The sequence below is a fragment of the Embiotoca jacksoni genome, unplaced genomic scaffold, assembly GCF_022577435.1.
Source record: "Embiotoca jacksoni isolate LCO1_2020_lvr unplaced genomic scaffold, fEmbJac1.0.p SCAF_31, whole genome shotgun sequence".
Classification (NCBI taxonomy): domain Eukaryota; kingdom Metazoa; phylum Chordata; class Actinopteri; family Embiotocidae; genus Embiotoca; species Embiotoca jacksoni.
The window spans coordinates 614,285-636,233 of NW_027185383.1; the positions used below are offsets into that span (position 1 = coordinate 614,285).

The 21,949-nt window shown below is 39.5% G+C and overlaps 1 protein-coding gene across 2 annotated transcripts in view; it reads right to left on the reverse strand.

Moving 5' to 3' along the window:
* Positions 1-514: 514 nt before the first annotated feature.
* Positions 515-21,949, reverse strand: part of brinp2 (bone morphogenetic protein/retinoic acid inducible neural-specific 2) — a 219,620-nt gene continuing 198,185 nt past the window's right edge. For both annotated transcript variants that reach the window (XM_069164412.1, XM_069164413.1), the window contains exons 7-9: positions 11,090-11,312; positions 4,479-4,785; positions 515-2,956 (exon numbers count right to left, since the gene is read on the reverse strand). In XM_069164412.1, coding sequence (XP_069020513.1) covers positions 2,135-2,956; positions 4,479-4,785; positions 11,090-11,312 — 1,352 coding nt within the window. In that variant the 3' untranslated portion in view covers positions 515-2,134. The remainder of the gene's footprint in view (positions 2,957-4,478; positions 4,786-11,089; positions 11,313-21,949) is intronic.

The following is a 21,949-nucleotide window of genomic DNA, read 5'->3' on the forward strand; positions in this document are numbered from 1 at the left end:
AACCTTGAGGCTCTCAGGAAAACCAGACGAATGAGGTGGTGGGGAGGAGATGGGGAGGAGGAGGGTGGTGCAATAGGAGGTCTGATGTCACATGTTCACCCAAAGAAGGAATGAAGATTAAACTTGAGGTAACAGATCTTTCTTATTGAACTTATGAATAAGCTTCATCATTATAAATATGAATCGTGTGGCAATTCTCATTAACATGACACTACTTTGTAAGCATAAACAGAAAAGGGGGTTTCTGAAACTGTACTGTACTCCCTTTTGATCCGACTTTAACAAACTGTATTTCCCTCAGTGTTCCAGTGAAATGTCAGCTATTTCTCCCCACTCAACCTGGGCATATTTTCACCTCACCAATTTTCATAATACATCTTACATATATAAATTTAGTTGTAAACACACCAAACACAATCTGTTCTGTATTATATAGCAATACATTATTATTATTACACATTATAACAGTGAGGGTGGAAAGCATTTTTTTCGAAACAAGGAAAAGGCTCACAAATAGATAAACCACTTTGTTTTTACTTAAGCAAGCTGAGCACAGAAGAACTGCTGAAAATGACATACAAGGTTTACTGACTTTCAGTGAGAAATTAGTGAAGCAAATGTAAAATCATATCAAGTATCATCCTGGTAAGATTGCAGATCTCAAGAGCATCATCACTACCCTGCAGAAACCTTGTAACTCCAGTTGCCGTGGTATCTGCAGCTGACATCGACCCACATGTAAAGGAAAACAAAAGTTTCATTGACCTGAGACTAAACCAACACAGAAAATATTTTAGAACTCAATTAACTTAAAAAAAAGAAAAAAAATTCTACTAATTACTCCGAGTTTGTCTAATTGGAGATAAAAGGATTTTGCAGAACAATTACAGTATGCAAGTACTGATGTGCACTGTGAATAGTGACTCAAAAGTTTACAACACCCAATCAAAACAATAACTGCAAAAACTGTGACTGGCATTGACATGGAAAAGCTACATTACCACGTATTCTGGAGAATGTGTCTGTTGTTCTGTCTTGGTAGAAATATTGAAATATAAAAAGCAATACGACCTTCGCTTGGAAACCAAACACAGAAACTAAATGTGCTTCTTATCTTAACATTGACTCTCCATATAAGGCATGAGTTTGTTTGTTATAAACATTTTTTTGGTCTTTGCACTCAGTTATCTAAAAAGCAATGTGCACTTTGTCCACAATCTGGGGTTAGATGGAGCTTTATTTACAGCACTATATCCGCAGACCTTTTTGTTACCACGCTCAAAGGTTTATGATTTTCAACTCTAATGAGAAAAATATAACTCAACGTTTACGATATTTTGCCATTCAGTTTGCCAATGTTTTCACCTTCTTCTGGTATCGACACGCCACCAAGGACAGAACATCACTAACAGGCTTCTCACTGGGATGTTAAGCATAGATACTTACAAGCTTTCAAATGCCAGATAAAATGTAAGGTTGGGATTAAAAAGAAATATTCAAAGACAGCGATAGGGTTCAGGATTATCAAATTTCAAACTGTTAAGCATAACATAACTCATTCACCACATATATAATATCATTTTATTTCCCTTCCCCGAGATTGTTCTGTATCCAAAGAAAATAGGGTTAGAAAAGGGAAAATCCCCTTCCTATAGCTCATTTTTAAAGACCTCTTAAGAGTTCCTCGTTACATATCAAAAGTGCCTTTATCTTTTCAAGGCAGAGGTCTTGGGTATGCTTCATGGTATCGTCTCTCTGAAGGTCCAAATCACAAAAACCCGTCGGTTTAAGAGAGCCTCCTAACCTCGTCCAGTCATACGGTTTGCCAAAAACTGGGCAGTATAGCAAAAGTAAGCCTTTGGGCTAGTATCGCACAGCTTCTAGAAGACAGCTGAAGTATCAGCTGTTCTTCCAAACGTTCAAGGACTCTCGCTGTTTGTCAAAGGTAGAAACGGGACACCAGAAAACCAGACAAGAGTGACCATAAGAAAGGTTACAGCTGTCAGAGTTGGGTGTTCTATTAATCCAGGCGTTTTGGGTCCAAGAGGACAACTTAGTAGTAGTGTCCCTAAAGCAGCAACTTCACTTTTTAATTGTAGTATCGCTCCTGGACCTGGCTACTGTCCTAAGGTAGCTAGCTGCACAGCTGGGCCAGCTCAGGTTCAGGAGAAGCATTGGGAAGTTTGGAGTTGAAGATCTGCAGAGAGTCTTTGATGCGTGCCACCTCTCCGGCCGACAGCTTGAGGCGGTGGCGCAGAAGACAAGAAAACAGGTCTAGTGGCTGCGGTGCTGGAGGAGACAGCCGGTTAATCCGGTCTCTCATCTCCAACAGCATCAGGAAGGCAGCGTCCTGCGTACCCTGCGTGTAGGGGTAGTCCAGCTGGAGAATTAGATCTTTGATGCCTTCAGGGTCAAAGTGCATGCTGTATCCAAAGACTTTCATCGTGTTGATCTTCATATAGCCCAGGTTGGAGGTCTGATCATCCAGGTCCAACGGCTCATAGAAGAGAGTTTCATTCACTGTTGGATCATCTGTGACTATGCGGCTTCGCAGGTAGATGTGCACTGTTTCAAAGAAGGATTTCCACTTGTTTCCCAGAGACAGAGTCCAGTTGTAACACTGTGCTGTGGCGACGGCATCCAGTCGAGTTCTCTCCCAGTCAGGGAAGTCAGGCTGGTTCACTGGCATGAACCAGCTTTCTGAGTGACTTCCTCCAAAAGGATTCACGTAAATCGCAGGCACAGGTTCCAGTGTTGAATTCTTAGTCGAGCATATCTGGAAAGAAATACCCATCAGCATGTGGATGAGGTTGGACTTATTCTTGTTACTCTTGAGTGTCAGCAACATCCTCTTCCTCCAGGCAGGATTGAACCAACTTCCCAGGCGGACGTCGTTGCTGATGTAAATGGCGTGGACCTCTATTCTGTTGTCGAGTCGCTCAAGCAGATACTTCACCTGAAGAGGGATTAACAAAATGTGAGATTGCATTCAATTCTGCAGGCTGACAGATGACAATATCAGTTATACACGGGTTCCCAAACTTTTCTGTTATAGATATTTAGGGCCCTATTTTTGTACCGGGCCAAAGCAGGTCTTGGTGTGGGTCTAGGCATATTTGCAATTTAGTACAGCACAAGGGCACTTGCGTCAAATTGCTATTTTTGTGGCTTAACATGATCCTGGCTTCGGTGAGATGGGCGGAACGACGGAACAAGGGGTGTGTCAGAAAACATACGATGGTGCAGTGCAATGTTGGTATCACTTTTGAGGTGAAATCACACTTGCGTTTATGCCAGCTCAAACCAAGTGCAGTGCAGCCGGCAGAGGGCTTTTTGTGTAGCTTCAGTGGGCAAGAGTGCACCTGAAAAGACCTATCCGAAATCATATGCACATGTATTTCATCCAATTTACATAAATACTAAAAACAAGCTTTTTTTGAATGCAACCTTCCGATTCTATTTATCATAAATATTAAACTGACTGTTGTCTATTGAACTGAATGTGAATCAGGCAGTTGGTGCAGTTTATGCCATCGTAGACAATCTCAGCCATATAATACAAAAGGCACGATTGCATTACAATTAAATTACACATAAAGGAGTGACACTTTAAAAGCCTTTTCACCTCCTCATCTGATTTAGTAACCTTGCCAGCCGTGCAAGGCCACAGTGTGACACCGAGTCATTTACGCAGAAAAGGTTCAGGGCAATTTATGTATGGCAGCTTTGGCCATTTCATTCATGATAATAAAGTAAATTATTCACACTCAAAGCTCCTGTTACAGTTTATTTATTAACACCATAACATCAGTGATGTTTTGAGCACATTGCTATTTCCAATGTTGTTAATAAATCAATTGCATAAGGAGCTTTGGGTGTGCACAATTTACTTATGCTCACTCCACAACATTGTTCTGTCACCCAATTTCAGTATATTGGGTGACTGTTAATTTTGACATTAACTTAATGATAAAATTGCAAATAAAGTTTCAAGTTATGTAATGCATCACTTCATGTGCCAACCTCAACAACCCCAAAACCCTCAGAGCTAATAACAGAAACTGCTGCAAAATCCTCCGTGGGGGTCATTATCTTGGTTATTGATGATGACTCCACAAAAAAAATCTACTAACTTTCAAGAATAAACTTAAAAATGCTCACAAAAACTCAAATAGAGATGGGGAAAAAAATTACAAACAACTGCATTTACTGTTTTTGTTTGCTGCTATGTGCCTTTGTATGAAGCCTTTTGTCTCACTGCAGACACTAAAATGAATTCTGAGGCAGATCCTGTATTTCAACTTGGCTATTATTATTCTATCTTTTCTCAAAAACACTGGGCACTCCGAAATGTTTATGTCATAACACAATGACATTAGCATCACTGTGCTCTTTGTTTTTGATCATGCTCTTTAAAATTCTGTGTGGTCCACAGAGGTTTGAGAACCAACAAAATATAAATGAGGAGCTCTGAGAACCTCAGCATCTGGCATGTCCAAGTCAAAGTTCAGATAATGGTCCAGGGATGCAGCGATGCTGGGTCGACAGGAACCGAGATGGAGGAGGTTGCCATGGTGACAGGCTCCACAGCGGGTGGCGTTGTCAGTTGCGCAGAGGGAGCATGCGGTGGAGGAGGTGCCCACAATGCACGGGATGACTCCCTGGCAGGTGGGATGCTCCACAGGGCAGCTGCAGCTCTTCACCTCCTCAGAAAAGGATCCCAGCACTCCGTGCTCACTGCAGTAGAGCAGAGACTGAACCCTGCACAGCCAAAACCCAACGGACCTGCAGAAGGGGGAAGAGAAAACAAAATATTGCAGTTGTATGTACAGAAGAGCATGTTCTAACTGTTGAACCCCACCACCACCACCCTCCAGCGGGTATGAAGGACATGTTTTCTTTAAAAAAAAAAAAAAAAAAAAAAAAAAAAAAAATCACCAATATCACACCATTACTGAGCCTGTAACTGTAAAACTAGAAATTATCATCAGGTTTTTACATTTCTGATGGTCCTTGAAAAAAATTCTGAATTGAAACAGACCAATACAAAGTTTATTAAAATATAGCCAGATTTTCCAGTGATGCAACAAATCAGTAAACAGATTAACAATAACCAACTCCAAAATAAAAGAAAAGACTGATGAGCTAGCCAAAATGAATAAAAACATACAGAGCGCAAACAATTACGTATCATTCTATTTTAAATGACAGCCCTGGTGTCTGTTGAAGAGCAAGTTTGTTGCTTTGAGTTCTTTTCTTCAAACTTACCATTCAAACGTTTAGAGAAGCTTCTATCAGAGGCTGGGAAGTTAGTCCATATCGTTGAAGTCTTTTCTCTTGTAAAAACAAACAACTTACTGTTCTGGTAAAGCATACATCTCACTTTGACACCTTTGCTTTTAAACATTTTACAAATAGGCTCAATATTAACTAAAGCAATTCATTGTACTCAAGTCCCACTATAAGACAAGCTCACAAGATGGTTGACCGAGAAAAGCTGATCCTCTTCTTCAGCAGAGAATTTTCTGACACATTTTTGACAATAAAAATGATGGTAACACAAAATATTTGTAACAATGGTGGTTTGGGGGCCTCATGTGGGGCCACTTGGCAGTTGTCTTGCATTGCCCAATTGGTAATTCAGCCTTGTCTCCTAACTCTCTATGTGTAATTACAGGTTAATGTTCTGTGCTGGATGCTTTAATATTTGGGTATTTTTGAGGTCAATTATTTTTTTTTTGGACCAATCTGTCGCTTTTTCACTGCCCCCTAAAAGCCAACACTGAATACAAGTATAAACTAGCAGTGAAGATGTTAAGTAGCAGCTGCATCCACACACAAGACAACATCTAAATGATTTTCCCAAAGTCCATCACCGACAGGTCCATAAACTTTGCATTAATTCAGGCTTTAGTTGGAGCTTTCCTAAATCAGCCTACCTTTCATGCTGAGATCAGCCTCTTTCACATCTGTGGTCTACAATTTAATAAAGTCTGTGATGCATTAGATTAATAAATCTCTCTGATTGTGTTCACGTCAGCGATTTGTTTATTAATAAATACACCGTCATCTCACAGTGGACAAATCCTCTTCAACTTACATACTAGTGCCAGGACAGGATTACTTTTGACACCAGGACCATCCCCAAACTCCATATCTCAATAAAGGAACCCTTTTTTGTTTTTTTTGTTTAATCTTCCCTTAATTTTTAAAAGAAATTAACAAAACAGTGTGCAAACTATCTTCAAGAAAGATCTTTCTCTAGGAACTCTACTCCATCCAGGATATGCATAGGAGCCCTGCTGTGCTTCTCTTGTCTCTGTACCTTAAGACAAACAAGTTGGAAATGAAAAAGCACAAGTAAACCACAATGAATCTCTCTGCTATCCTGTTTCTTTCCAAGTGACCACATTGCCATCTATTGTTTCAAATTTGTACTTTCCTATGGACCAAATTTATAACAAACTTGGACAAAGTGATTTATAATTTGTATTTGTTTATCCATTGTTCATTATTATATGTCCTGTGATCTTTTCTAGTCATTCTGTTTTGTAAATTGGAACTATAACTGATGTTTAGATGTGAAATCCTTACTTGGATAACTAATATTTGCATCCCCCCTATTGCCTCTAATTATTCAGTCCCGCCAGGATTTTGCAGAGTTTTTTTGTGATTGTTGCAATCATAAATGCTTGATTTTGTGGCCAATTTTCGCAAAAAATCTGATGTAATTTGGGGAGTTTTAAGTGAGTTAGTACTATAAAAGTTCAGGAATTATAAAAAAAAAAATCAATTTTAGAAAGAAAAATGCTATTTATTAAAGCACTACCTGATAAAGGCCTACTGTATACACAAAAACAAAGTGCAGTCTCTTACAACTTGAACTGTGTATACATTTTCTGTAGCATACAGTAATATGTAATCACTTCCATTGATAATAAGCATTTCATTAGAAGGCCACATTTTCCACTTCTGTTTTTTTCGCTTGTTCCGGTTTCCTCCGGTGAATAGTTTGTTTTGATGAAATGAGAGGAGGAGAACCGTGCTATTTGTGTTATGACTTACTTTATGCCCTAATACTTCCAGCACAGCTTCTGCTGACGAAAGTTTTTGCAGAAAAATCGCCGGAATAAAAAAAAAAAAAATGCTGTCGCAAATATTGCGGCGTTTGCTTGAATTTGCATTAATTATTGCGATCGCAACCTAACAACAGATCCATCTAAAAAGTAGGCACAACTTCTCTGGTTTACTCTCACTCATGGTTTGATTGAACTTGCCAAATTCTTAAATTCATCCACAGGCACTGCTTTCATTTACATTAGAAACTCAGTTTTATAATCTAACATTCAGCTCTTTCACAATCTTTCAGTTCAATTGATTATCTTTCCTTCACACCATTGTGTTTACATAGTCCACTTTATTCTTCAATCATTTACTTTACATTTTCTGTGGATATATCATTTCATATATATTCTCAATTAGACTCTGCTGTTGCTCTGCATATGTAAGGAGATCATTTTCTTCGGGTCATGACAGTTACTAACCCACACATTTTTCAGTGGTTCTCAAAGTGGGATCCCTGGATCTGTAGTTGTGCCAAGAGGTAAATACAAAATGTATTAATAATTTACATTTATGCACCATTAGTGCTACACTTTGCACAAGGAAATATGCCGTGACGAGGCATATAAGTGTTGCTACGACTGCTGTAAATTGATCGACACCATGATGCCTGCTTAGTGAACCATTTGCTAATTGATCTGACTGCTCACTATAGAAAAACTTGGAGGGATCTTTGAGGCAGACATTTTTGGAAGTGTTCTGCCTCAAAGCTGTAATTGGACAGCTGATCGTTTTCATTGAGGAATAAACAATGCATCTCCACTTCAAAAATAACGGATGAGGTAATTTGTGCTAAACCTTGGATATTAGCCCCAAATGAGGATGTCCCCTGATTACACTGCTCCCATTTTCTAAAGATGGAACCAAATTCATAGTTTGCTTCCTATGATGTTTTCTGTGTGGCTTACTTCTCTGTTTGTCAGCTGTAAAAGCAGGTTGTAAAAGCAACCAGTCCAATTTTCATGAAACTTGGTGATAGCGGGAAGCAGGAGCCAAAGATGGAGTGGGAGTTATCCAAGTAATGGGGCGGATTGATTTTTACTTTGATTAACACGCCAAGAGAGAGCATTAGGCCTACTAATGCAACATATCTTAAAATCCAGATGATGTTAGTAAAGTTTTATAGCGACAAAACACTGGCCTTCCCAGAAATATTATGAATGTATATCACAATCCACATTCATGGGAACCAGTAATCCTCCGGCATACACAGGTACCTGCTCAAACTTTAAAAAAGCCAGCTATAGGATAGAGGGTATAAACTGAGGTGGAGGTCCTTCTAAGTTTTACTTGGAATTATTTATCTACGTCAATTTGACACCTTTTTGTAGAAGGGTGGATATTTGGTATGACTGCAGATGAAAATGCAGACATACAAACATGAATTACCATCCACTTTGGTGCAGTAACTATGTCAACAAGTTCAGACTGAAAATTGGCTCTGCTGAGATTCGATCCCCAGGAGAAGTTTGGGGAAATCACACACAACATTGCCCAAATGCTCCTGCAAGTCCTCCCCCAAGCCTCTGTAAACAGACAAAAATGAATAGTGATAAAATAAATGGCGTTGTGGATAAGAAAACAGAGAGCTTTTCCTGCTGTAGCAGCTCCCGATAACTTATGGCTAGTACAAACTCTGTTAATACTCTGAGTGACAGGGCTGAGATGGAGAGAGGGAGAAAGGCGACACAAAGGTGAGTGAGGGAGAGAAATGAAGACAAGAATGGGGACAGGGTGCGAGGAGGGACAATGGAGTGATGGGTGGAGGGAAAGGACTGCCAGGGAAATTAAAGCCCTCTGTAAACAAGTGCCAAGCTGTCAGCCCAGGAGAGGACTTGATTACAGCATGCTACAACACCACGTACCTCACCCCACAAAGCCCTCACAGCCTGTTACTACACCCCTCATGTTTTTCCCTTTATTTTTCTGTTCGTCTCCATCCTGTCATCTAATCTCTTTTCCCGTCTCTCACATTCTCTTTCTATATTTCCTTCCTGTCTCTCTACTTCTACATCATTTTGTCTCTGGCTGTTCCCGTCTTTCGTTCCTCCCTCCCTATGGCATGGCCAAAAAACTGCCATGTAATGACAGTTCGTGAGAGACTTTTGCTCAGAATTCAAACACAGGTGTAGAATTTACTCAGGCAGAGGGAGTCAGTTAACCTCTCAAAATGTTAGGAGGTGATGGTTTCAACAACAGTTAACCTCTTTCACTTGCCTGTTTGGTGCCAGTGATGGCTCATCAGCAGGTATGTTTCCAAACACCTTCACATTTGCGTATTAAAACCACAGTACCCACTACCCCGCCGAATTGCATCCAATTCACAGATGGAATTTTCATCCAGTGACAACAGTGACAGTGCAGGATGTGTTACACACAAGCAAAATATGCTTACTGCACTTCTGTTTCAACTGCCGTCTTTTCAAGCTTTTTTATAGCCGGTTATAATTTGTAGCGCTCCAAAACATGAATGAAGACAGTGAGCGTAAGTAACTTGGAATAGATGTGTCATATGGACATGGCTGCTCAAATAAACGGACGAGGTGTTCCTCTCTCTCTTCTGTCCAGAACTGTCAATCAGCTGACTGTTTATAACTGTGACTGGCTGACTTTGCTACGAGCTGATTGGCTGTTAAAAGACTTGATGTACCTCACATTATAAAACTGCCCACTGACGACTTAACAAGATGAGTCACAGAGGACACTGTCTGCTGATTTGAGTTGAGCCAAGATGGGTCAGTTCACACTGCTGCAACCTTTCCCTGCAGCTGCTAAAATAGTTTTGCCTAATTGCAAGTCTTTGATCTGAACAGGGTTTAATTCTAATTGTGTAAAAACAATGCCAAAGAAAGAGTTGGTTTGTGCAACAACAAAAATAGTCAAGGACAGAGTAAAAAGTCAGCCACCATTCAAGGGGGAGGAGATGTGATGTCGTTTAAATATGTGAATAACAATACACATTTTCAGAACGCCTCTCCTGGAAGTTATTCACTGTGGTGCACTCAGTTGCAAAGAAAAATGTGTTCTTTCTCTTTCTGCTTCTTCTATATGGGGTATAAGTGATGGCAACATCCCAGGTTCAAGTCCTGATTGGGAGCCTAGCTGCAGGTCACTCTCCTCACTATCATCATGCCAGCTGATAAACACACTGCACTAAATCATGCACACACACACACACACACACACATTCTGCTCTGCTTCACTTTCTGCAATAAATATTGCATAATTATTGCCATATTGCAAAACTAAATATTGTGGGAATAAAATGGGTCTGCTCTGTCTCTGTAAAAAGGAGAAGGCTGTTGAGAAAACAAAAGTTTCCTTTAAAGATATTACGTATCTATTGCCTTTTATTTTTCTCATTTTTCAAGTGGTGAAAGGTACAAGGCTTCAATATGGGATTATGAGAAACGCAGTCAAATGTCATTCCACACTATGGACATATCAACATAATATAAACTGATTTTGTTATATATAAAATGCTGACTATTATTGCTGACAATATGCTGACTACATGGTTCACTAATACAGGTGATCCATTCAGACACACACAGGGTACAGCCATCTGCCTGGTGAAGCCAGCAGTCGGTCAAGAAGCCCAACAGTTTTACACCATGCCACATACTGCATATACTACTGTACAATCTGCTGACAGCACAGACAGCCCAACGCTCAAACACAACAATGGTTGTGTTTTGGGTGGGAATGTGCTTAAAGGGAGCATGAGTATACCCCACAGTTATGTTCTCCTCATTCCTGTGTGTACAACTATTGGGGGTTTGCTAAATTCAAAGCTGAGCTCTTTCCAGACAGATAGCTCTGGGTTTTCCCAGTGCGCCCCACTTGAGGTGGGCTGTTACAAGCGTACATCTGAATCAGCACAAAGCACCTGCCTAAACTCTCGATAATGACAAATTATGCCTTCTTCATTTAGTTTGCTATTTGTATGTGTATCCCGGTGGGCTACCTTTCTCGAGGCAGGCTGATGCGGGGTTGTTTGGGGCAGCGTTTGCTCAGGGTGAACAGTTTCCTGATGATCTTCTGGGCTTTGCTCTGGACCAGAGCACTGTTAGAATCCAGCTGGGCGTAGCGCTTCTGGATGGACAAGTCAGCTGACCAGAACTTGGCGATCGTGGACACGTTTAAGAACCGGTCAGTGGGCAAGCGCTTCAGGAAGACTTTGAATTCATCTGCAGGGAGTTCAACAAAGACAGGGAGGGGAGAGGTGGAGAAAGAGCAAACAGAACAAAATTAGACAGTCTCAAGAAATTGATCATGATAACTTCTTTAAACAGTGCAAACCTATTCACCACATTCAGTTTTATCCCTGGTGGCGTGCAGAGATAATGACTGAGGAGCTGCATGAGTTTCATGTGTCATTAGAATACAAAAAAAGCTGTTATGTTTTAATGAATTGCCATTACATAGTAAACACCTGTGCTTCAATCTGCAGTTATACCTCACCATTAGAAACCCATCATATTCACAGTAGCATCAATGGCAACACTGTCATTTCGAAACACTAGTTATCTGACGATCAACCGTACGGTGTCACGTACAGATGGGCACTTTCATTTAAAAGCCAACTGTAAAGAGCATCCATAACCACAAGATGAATAGACCAATTAAAGCATGTGGCAAAATCAACAGAGGTTCTTTCCTGTCTGTGTGGTGAGACAGGAGAGCTCTGTAGGTAATTTTCAGACGATTCTGCAGCTGTCAAAACCAATATAAAGTAATAGGCAACTTCTCATGCAAATACATTTAGGATTTCAACTGGCCAAACTGGCACGTTGAATCTTGATGGCCTGTAACAAAAATGTGTGATTGTTGATGTCAGCAGAATCATTCTGAAAATATAATTCACTATTCATACATGAAACAGCTGTATAAGCAGCTTATCCTAGCAGTAAATAGCATTTACACATGACAGCACACATTAGGCAAGACAGGTCTTTTCATATGTCCCTGGTTAGCTAAGTCTTTTCTCCTATTTTAAAATGAAATGTCACTTTCTGCTACCGTACTTTTATAGTCAACTCAGTACCCTTAGGTTAGTAGGTGCAAGCAGCTGCTGGTGAGCTACATTGTATTAACATTCAAATGTCCTTTTCTGTCAAGATAGGATAGGACAAGCAGAGGAGTCATGAAGCCACCTACGGAACTCAGTAATGTTAGTCACCACATACAGTATGTGTACCGTTAGTTACATGAGCTAAACTTAGTCTGTGTAAGCTGCCAGACCAGGTAGTAGTAGTAGTAGTAGTAGTAGTAGTAGGAGGAGGAGGAGGAGGAGGAGGAGGAGGAGGAGGCGGCTGGAACAGCAAAACCTCTTCTTCACAAGAGCTTCTTGCAGTTTGCTGTGCTGTATTACTGGCTGAAACTTGAGACTGATGAAAATCTGTGCAATGTTTTATTTGTTGGAACTCTTATGAGACTACATTGTTTAAACAAAACAAAAAAATGATTAAGATGGAATTTTGATACCAAAACAAAAGCTTTGGCTTTATTACATGTAAAAAAATTAGTAACATAAGTGACAAAATATTCCTCTATTACTGGCCTCATACTATAGTGATCACAATTTGAGAAACTGATGGTCAGCTCACTCAGAACAGCAACTGCCACAGCCAAAATGAAGAGAGAAATTCAGTGCGTATATGTGTGTGTTTGTCTGTGTTTTTGTGTAGATATCCAACTTAAGATGATTGGGCACAGCCAGAGTAAATTACAGTGAGAATAGCATAATTACAGAAGAAACAGCTCGTACACTGTGCTTAGTTTGCCAAGAGTGTTTCAGTGTTAAGATCATTTTAATTCCATAATGAACCAGTGGGCAAATATTATTCCACTGTGAAGCCTCTGGGAAACTTGAACCTATTATTTATTTTTCTCCCAAAGCCAGCTAAGTGAGACCTTCTAGGATTGTGCCGGGTCTGCTGGAGAATCATATTCCCATGGGCTGTTGTTGGCAGGCAGACAGTGAAGAAATCTGCAGCCAAGCCAACCTGAGCTGTGCCCAGCGGACGAGAGTCAAGCATATTACAGTGCTCAGTGATCCCAGATGACACAATGGCCCGTCTCTCTCCACCCTTCTATGTCTGCCTCTTTCCCTTGGTTTGATCTTTCTCTTCTGGACTACCGAGTCAAGGTTGTCTCATTCCCTCTCTTGAGTTTTCTGTCTCTGCGAGTTCCTGTCTGTTTGTTTCTGAATCTCTTGGTACTCCCAACGCCTTTGTCTCTCTCTGTAGCCTCTGTTCCTCTCACACACAGCTGAATTAATAGGGCAGCATTAACTCTATTTGCTGCATTCCTCAGCTGGTCTGTTGTTAGTGCTTGTTTCATTTTCTCTCTTCTGATCTTCACAAAGAGCTAAAAGGTACACCGAACTGAATGTGGCGAGTTCATTGTGCACAGCGACCAGATACAAATGCTGAGATTTCACGGGTCAAAGTTTGTAATGAATGCCATTGTACAGTTGCAATGAACTTTCGCACCAATGAAACTTTCTTTTCAGTTGTATTTAGAGACAAATTATCTCGGCACCCAGGCTAAAAAGCTTGGCATTTAGGTTGTGTCCAAATCCACTTCTGCTTAATTGGTAGTGGATAATTAGAGTGCAAAGTACAACTTACGGTTCATGGTTCTAAGAGATTGTACTTTGTCTCTTAGGCAGATACAGAATGCAAATACATTGAAAGAAAGCAGTAGCATCCTTCCTAAACATATGTTTGTACAACATACATATCTAACACTGAAATACAGCAACAATTGTCTACTTGTATTCAAGGTCTTGGACCTTTTACAACCCATTTACACTTTATGCATGTCGGGCAAGATTGGATAGCCAAGTAAAGTGTAAATGATTCTCAAGATGAACTAAAAGCTGAGTGCTCAACCACCTGTGGAAGAGGTTTGAGCTATATTTAAAAAAGTGTGACCACATGTATCTCTAAAAAACATGAGTACTCTTTACTCTTTCTATAGTGTGACTATGTCAGTAAGCAGTCTGTGGAAAAACAACAACATTATAAATAGCTGGTTACAGTGGTTCATATTGTCAAACAGATGGCACACATTTATCTGACCCCTAATCAATTTGGCTGCTGAACCATCTGTTTGGGTGAGAGAGTGATGGAACTTCGAGTCTGTATGGACAATAAAACTTTTGCGTAACTCATACTTTATTATGGGATTCATTCCTGTTGTTTTAAATACAGTTGTAAACTAAAATCCACCTGTACCACCCTTGAAACTGGTTTTCCTGTAGGTTAAAAGGAAGTTTTTCCTTACAGCCACCAACTCTCACAAAGTTTTGTTGAGATGACCTTGTTTTGTTTAGCACCCAGGGATGAGTTTTGTTATGATTTCTTGTTACATATATAGCTATATTAAAACACATGTTCAGCCACATGGCTGAGTGTAAATGAAAATGCCCTAAATCCCATCTGGATTCTATATGCATATGGGACACTTAAACTGACAAGCGTAAATGTTGCTTTAGGTTGGATGCAGCTTAATTCTGTGCAGACAAGACTTTACTTTAGAATGTATTGTTGAATTGTATGTCAGTCTTAGATACGAACTAGCTTTCGAAACTTAGATATCTTTTTTTTGTTGTTTTTTGTTTTGTTTTTACTTTTGTGCTACTGAATATTGCTTGACAGTTTGTGTAAATACTGAAATGCAATCTATTTTCCACAGTTACTGTCTGACAGTTTTAAATATGGTTGTCAAGATGGCACATAACCTCAAAGGAGAGCCCGATATTAAAATATTACATATGGTCTGTTTCAAAGGTAATTTTTTTTTCCCATTCCCAGTGATGCAGTGAGATCCCTACCCCCATACACATCAACACACTCTCTTTCCCTCTGTCTTGCATCTTTCTTCCATCACAGTGGCACATACACATTCACCTTCATTCTTCTTCCACCCAACCACCTCCCCCCTATTTCTTCATCTTTTTTTCTATTTTCAAATCCTCCAGTCTGGCACTCAATCTGCCTTCAACACTCCCTGAGCATTACTCCACCATCGTCTCTCTCTCTTTCACTTTTCACACATTCTCAGTAGTAATCATTAGCGCTGACACCATGCTGGATGAATTTGTCTGTCTGTTTTCCTCCCTTTTCTTGACATTTATGACTCCATGTCCCAAATTTATGGACAATTTGGCTCACTGAAAATCTATCAGATAAAGAGGCTGGGGGAGGGGGGAAGGGGCTTTTTTTCCATAATGGGTGACTGCGCCGCCCCGAAATCTCAATCTCTGGGCTGAGTTAGTGATTCATGTCATCATTGAGCAGAGACGACAGCCAAGTGACTGGCTGGCTGAGGCCTGTTCATCTAACTCCCCACAAGGACGCGGGGTATTGAAAAGTCAGAAGTGGGATTTGAAGAGCTGAAACAGCCATATACAGTACAGTGGAGTGGAGTCAACTTAAATGCCTTGTGGTTTTAACCGACCTATAGGGTTCAAGTCTGTCAGTCCAAATCTTTGGGCCAATATCCCACTATCAAATTGATTGCAATCAAATATGTACAGCCTTTCATGGGCCCCTGAGGATGACCTTCTTTAATTCCCAACTTTTCATCTGGTGCCAGCATGATGTCACAATTTGAATCTGTCCAATACTTTAGTTTAAAATCACCTACCTGCAAAAAGACTGAGATTCCCATCAGCCTCCATAAAGTTATATTTGGCCATGTTGTATATTGTAAATCATCATGTTAGCATTGACTGTGAGCATGTTAACATACTGATGTTATACACAGTGTAGCTGTGCAGTTAGCATGTTTCAAGTTTAATCCACACTAGCAGGTTTTTTTTCCGACTGTTTCGACCTCCCATCACTTGTCCATCATGGTAAAAAAAAAGCTCCTTCCATCAACCTCAAAACATAGAGATATGCATCCAAAGGATCTCTATGGGTGTGTATGTTTATTTTCTTCTAGCATGCTCAGTGAAGCATAATCTTGAATGCTAAGAATGTCCTACAAAAAGAACTGCATTAATTAATTCAGCAAGTGCAACTTGAAGTGACACACCCCATTATCTGGAACAAAGAGGGAGGTTAGACGATGTCAATGAGTGACAAAGGCTGTGTTCCAAATGATGTACTTCCCTTAGTATACTAAGATATAGTACTCTTACATGGTCGAACATTTGTGTAATGTTTGGAGTTCAACAGGGTAGTGTTGTCTCAAACCCCACACTGACGTTCTGCACTTACCGAAGATAACGGTAGCATTTGAATGCATCACCTGCCAACATATTTGCCGGCTTTTTGTCCAACAGCAGTAGGGTGAAAAATATACAGTTTTGTGGTGTGTTTTGCAACAGTTTGAAAATACTTTACGTTGGTGGTCCCTCCCTTCTCGCTACGTAGCCTGGATGGTGACTGTTGAGTGTGGAAAGTGTCCAGTGTTTCACTCTTAATTTTTGGACCGTTTTGAGTGCATCATCTGGGTAATTATAGTGTGAACATACTTATGTACTCAAAATAGTGTGTTACGACGTAAGTACTTTATTTGGTACACAGCGAAAGTCTGCATAGGGAATAGGTTGGGGTGGATGGAAATATTGATCAAATATTTAACTTTTCTAGCATGTCTTATTGCAATCTCAATGGTTAAGTGAACAGTTTTGAAATGGTTCGTAAGAGTTGAGAAAGGCACAGAGAAATGATTTTGTTCTGCTGGTTCTTGGACAAATTATGTATTTTCTTATTTGATTTGATGACTTGTTATAACAATTACACAAATCTCCCATTTATTATAGATTGTAAATATAGTAACTATCTATAAAGACTGATTCAGGTCCTCAGTTTCAATGTGTTTTCAGGTTTCACCATTATAATAATAATAATAATAATAATAATAATAATAATAATAATAATAATAATATACTTTATTTGTATAGCACTTTTCATACAAGAAATGCAGCTCAAAGTGCTTTACAGCCATTGAGAAATACAGCTATCTTGAATAGGATAAATAAGTAAAATAATATTAGAAAAATATTGTTTCCTTTCTCTATGCTATTAAAAGCTGTTTTTTCCCATTAATTTCCTGACAGTCTGTTTAAGACAAATTGTATGGACGTTAGAGTAAGTAAGGATTGAAAGGATGGAGGCTTTAGAAGCTGTATGGCACTTATGTTTGTTATGTTATATTGTATCTGATGTGAATTTGTCTCATGGCCCTAATGTTGACCTGTAACGCCCTGCCTATTTATACTTAAGAATAATAAATCATTACAGCAAACACATTCATATGATTCTATAAGTTATAAATGGCACATGTTTGTGCTGATTCTGACATTTCTATCTTCACTATGCCTTGCAAACTTTTCTGCCTTTTGTTGTTTCAATTCCACACTGGCTGATTCTGTTGCTTTGTTTAATTAAAATATTATTTCTAAACATAAATCATGTCTAACCCTTGCATACACTCGCTGTCTCTGTGCCTCTGTCAAACCTGGAATTAGAATTGATGGCTTTACAACTGCCTGTCATACGTAGTCGTGCACACTACATCTCGCTTCTCTTAACATGTCATTTTTTTCTCTGTGCAGTGCCCTTGTCTGTCAGTCACACCTTAGCGCAGAGCCTCTCATTAAATCCCCAACAACTTCAATAATCATTGTTGTTCCTCTGTGCTTTTAATTCGATTGCAAACATGACAGACAATAAGGTTGGAGTTGGGAAGTCTTACGGCGAATGCAGCAGCGCTTTCTATCGCTCTCTCTCTCTCTTTTTTTTCTTCTGCAGTAACGGCGTCTGGGAGAGACGGGGCGGAAAACAGAGGGTCCAGAGCTGTCGAAAAAGCTGCCACCTCCATCACTTCAAAGTGTCTGTAACACATTAAAGGCGCCATCTATCGTACATCGCTGACACTCCAGCTCGCATAATAGTTAGCGAGGAGGGTTTTATGTTTGACCATCTCTATAGATCCTCTGTATTAAAAACTAGACTTGAAATACTTTTTGAAGTCCGGTTACTGCTCAGTGGATTGATTAATCACTTGGAACAGTGGCTCAATACTTTAAAAAAAACACTTTACTTATCCAGTACATAAATCCTCACAGTAAATGTGAGAACTGTGATTTTATATGTACGGTAATGAAAATAGAGTACAGCTTAGGACACAGCAGGAACCATCACTAGTATATGTGAAGAGCAGAGAAAAGGTTTCCATGGTGATTAAAATAGATTTTTGGTATTTGTGAGCTCCATGGAGATATTATTTGTGCACCTCCATACGGTTATACAAAGCTTGATTTCACTGCCCGTGATCCGATGGCTCTCTAATACACACAAAGCTTATACAGTACCATGCACATTTGTATCTACCAAAAAGGGTCAGGTAGAGAGGAACACAGTAGAAAATTGGTCTCAGAGAGTGATTCATTATGATACAGTCTAATTACATTTGCTTCTTAATAAAAGAAGCCTTTTGTTTTCAGATTAACCCGTAATCCCCTGAAGACTTGCAATTTTTCCAGACACATCTTCCATAATTAGTGGGAAATCCTTCAAGAGGACAAGAGCACTCTCTGTACTTTACTTAAGCTGATCTCATAAATTCATGAGAAACTATATACTGAACTATTTATTATAAAGAAAGTAATTAAAGTTGCATTTATCTGCACAGATTTAGAGGTGAGGCAGTTTTACAAAACTTGGTACAGCTGTGTCTTATCGTGTACACGACAAAAAGGAAGACAACCTTTGTGTTTGTGATTTGGGTGACAAGATATTTCCCAAATATTATAACACATTCAGTAGATTGGAAAGAGTAGAAAGTGACTTCTGTAGGAGTTATGAAAGTCTGTTTGTTGGTATTTAACAACTAACAAAGTCTGTCTTAATTAGTAATGAAGAAACACCCTTTTCTGCTTCCACTTACAGTTAGATGCACATCCAGTGTGAGAAGAATGTTTCAGCCTCGCCATCAGTGTTGCCTCAGAAACTGACCTGCCTAACCTTTTTTTCAGCCATAGATCAAGTGCTGACCTGAATTTGAGAATCATATTTTTAGAACACTATGCTCCGAAAGGAAAATGTAGTACATTCACATAGAGATGGAGCTGTTGGAGGAAAGCAGTGGGAGGAAAACCTTAAGTCTTCCACAGTACAGCATCCAGAAAAGATGTTTAACTCGCTTGCATTCATTTGTCTGTTCTCTTCATTTAACTAGTGTTTACTTCAAAGAATATAATTTGAATCAGTAACAGCACACTAAATTTGCAGAAATAAGAAATGTTTTAAAAATTGTATTTCTGACTCAATTATTGTGACACATTGTGATTTATAAGTTGAGAGCTGAATGTAATGTAATTTTTTTTTTTATCTCATGTTGAGGGAATATGATGTCATGTCATTTTGATTCACAAGACTTAAAAGCCACATTCAAAGAAAATCCAGTTTTTAACCTTGTTAAACTCCTTTTTTTATGCTACATGACAATTTGCGGGGTGGGGCTTTCCATATCATCGTACAAAAGCAATGACTAGTGGCATAAGCATAATTTGCACATACTGAATGAAGGCAAAGGTGTAAAGTATCAGTCATTGGTGTTGAGTTGAAAATCTTTGAATTCTGTGAAGTCTAAAGTTATCAGATTCATGATTTAAGGTCCAGATGGCTCACGTCCACAGTCTGTTAGATCTTGTCCATCTCTGCTTACAAACAGAGAACTGCACATAATCAGAAGAGCTTTCAGATGAGGTTAAACTTATGATTTTCATAACAGCTTGATAACTCATTCAACTGTTTAAGTGTTTAATTAGCTCATTGGTCTTCCCATTCTGCATTGTTCGAGGGTTAAAGCCAATCTTTTTTGTAGTTTGATGGAAAACTCTTGTGAGTCTTTGTCAAGTAAATAATGTCACAAATATTTCTGCTGATAGCATTAAAAGAAAATTAGCAATAATGAACATACATATCCACTTCAGTCTCTTTCCCTGTGCTAAAACAATGTAGCAGACAGGGATGTGATGTGTTCTGCCTCTAAGAATGGAACAGGCAGAAATAACACAAAGACTGCTTCCATTTTCATCTTACATGTTTGATTTTTCTTCCAACCACAACTTCTACAATCAGTAGAATGTGAAACAGGCGCCTTATATCCATCCCACAAAAGTAGCTTCAAGACTTAAACTAGAAATTACCTTCTATTTCAGACTTGCAGGATTTCTTTAAGGAAAAAAAAAAGAGAAAAAAAGGAAACTACCCCTGGTTTCTGTCCTGTTGTGCCAGTCCTCCCTCTGCGAGAACAGGACACCATGTACTAACAGCTCTCATTCAAATTCTTTAGCCGAATCACTGCGCTTCAGCTTTCTCTAGAATACAAATGTACAAAATGACAGACCAGTTCCCTTCATGGCAGGCACTGCTGCAGAGGAAGTGCGGTTTTCCCACTGGGGGAATTGAAACTTTGTGCCACTAAAGACAACCTACTTTGCGCTGGCAAGGTAGCTGCTGAATGAAACTGAAGCGTGTCCCAGTAAAGCCTGCCATGCTATCAAACACACAAATCCAAACATATGAGACAGATTTACACTTAACATCTCAAACACATCCCCCTGTGTTCCTTCCCGAAGCCTTCGTCTAAGTGAGAGATGGGAATCATTTCTGTTTGGGAAACCAATGTGTGCGCAGGCACAACACATCGGGCAAGTAATGCCATCAGCGTGTATGCTTATTGGACTCTTGTGGGTGATCGCAATGTGAAAAAAAGCTTCGGTGTCGTATTTTCAGCCTCTACCAAGCCATAAAAAAGATCAATCTCAACTGGGAACACCATTTCCCTTCTTGTTCAAGGTTGGTGAGGAGGCATAAATGTCCACATCTCCTCTGTGTGTTGATGTGTGAGACAGACTGGGAAATATGAAAATAGCTGAAGACAGGAGGTGTTGAAGCCGGGGAGAGAATGACACCAGCTAGCATCTCGTCTTTGTGGGTTTAAGTTACTCTATTATGGCTTGTCTTTGTTGAGGAGGGACTCATCTGAGCTTGTATTGTGATAAAGTAAATACATGTAGGGAAAAGGGGGAAACATACACAGGATTTATGCAAACATTATCAGTACAAATACACACACACATGTACATACAGTACATACAGGGCTTTCTCATATACTACACATAGTCATAGAAAAGTATGATTCACACTCAGTAAATTGTCCAAGTGGTATTATTATTCCAGTGCCTCTGAAATGTCACCAGGCAGGTAACATGTTAACATGCTGAAGATAAATCTCAACTGGCGTCAGAACCAGGAAAATACTTTGATTTTATTTGTTAGGGGCCTTCAAAGAACACTGTAGCTTCTACAGTACTGGAGAGTGATAGTGCCTCGATAAAATATATAAAAACTGATAGAATACACTGCTGTGCAATATCACTAAAATGGTAAATGATTCAGAATTATATCATCTTTCAATAACTGTATTATATTTACGTGGAGGTGTAGGTTCCTGTGTATAATTATAAACAGCAACAAAAAGAAGTTAAATAGTTGGGATTAGCATTTCAAGCAAACATACTTGAAATTCGCTCTGAACAATTTGATTATTATTTGACTATCTGACTGAGATTGCACCTGTTGCACATGAACAGTAAGTATTCCAAGTTTTGTGGTTTGATCAACATCAGCGCCTGAATTCTTCATGTTTTTGTGAGCTTTGGTCCGGCTGTTTTTGGGATTTCACCGTGGATATGAGCAAAGAGTGCAAATCATTTTGTGTCAAATTCAGGACATCTGGCCCTTGAAATGCTTTAGAAAGCCTACAGGGATGAATCAGTGAGCCATGTGAGGTG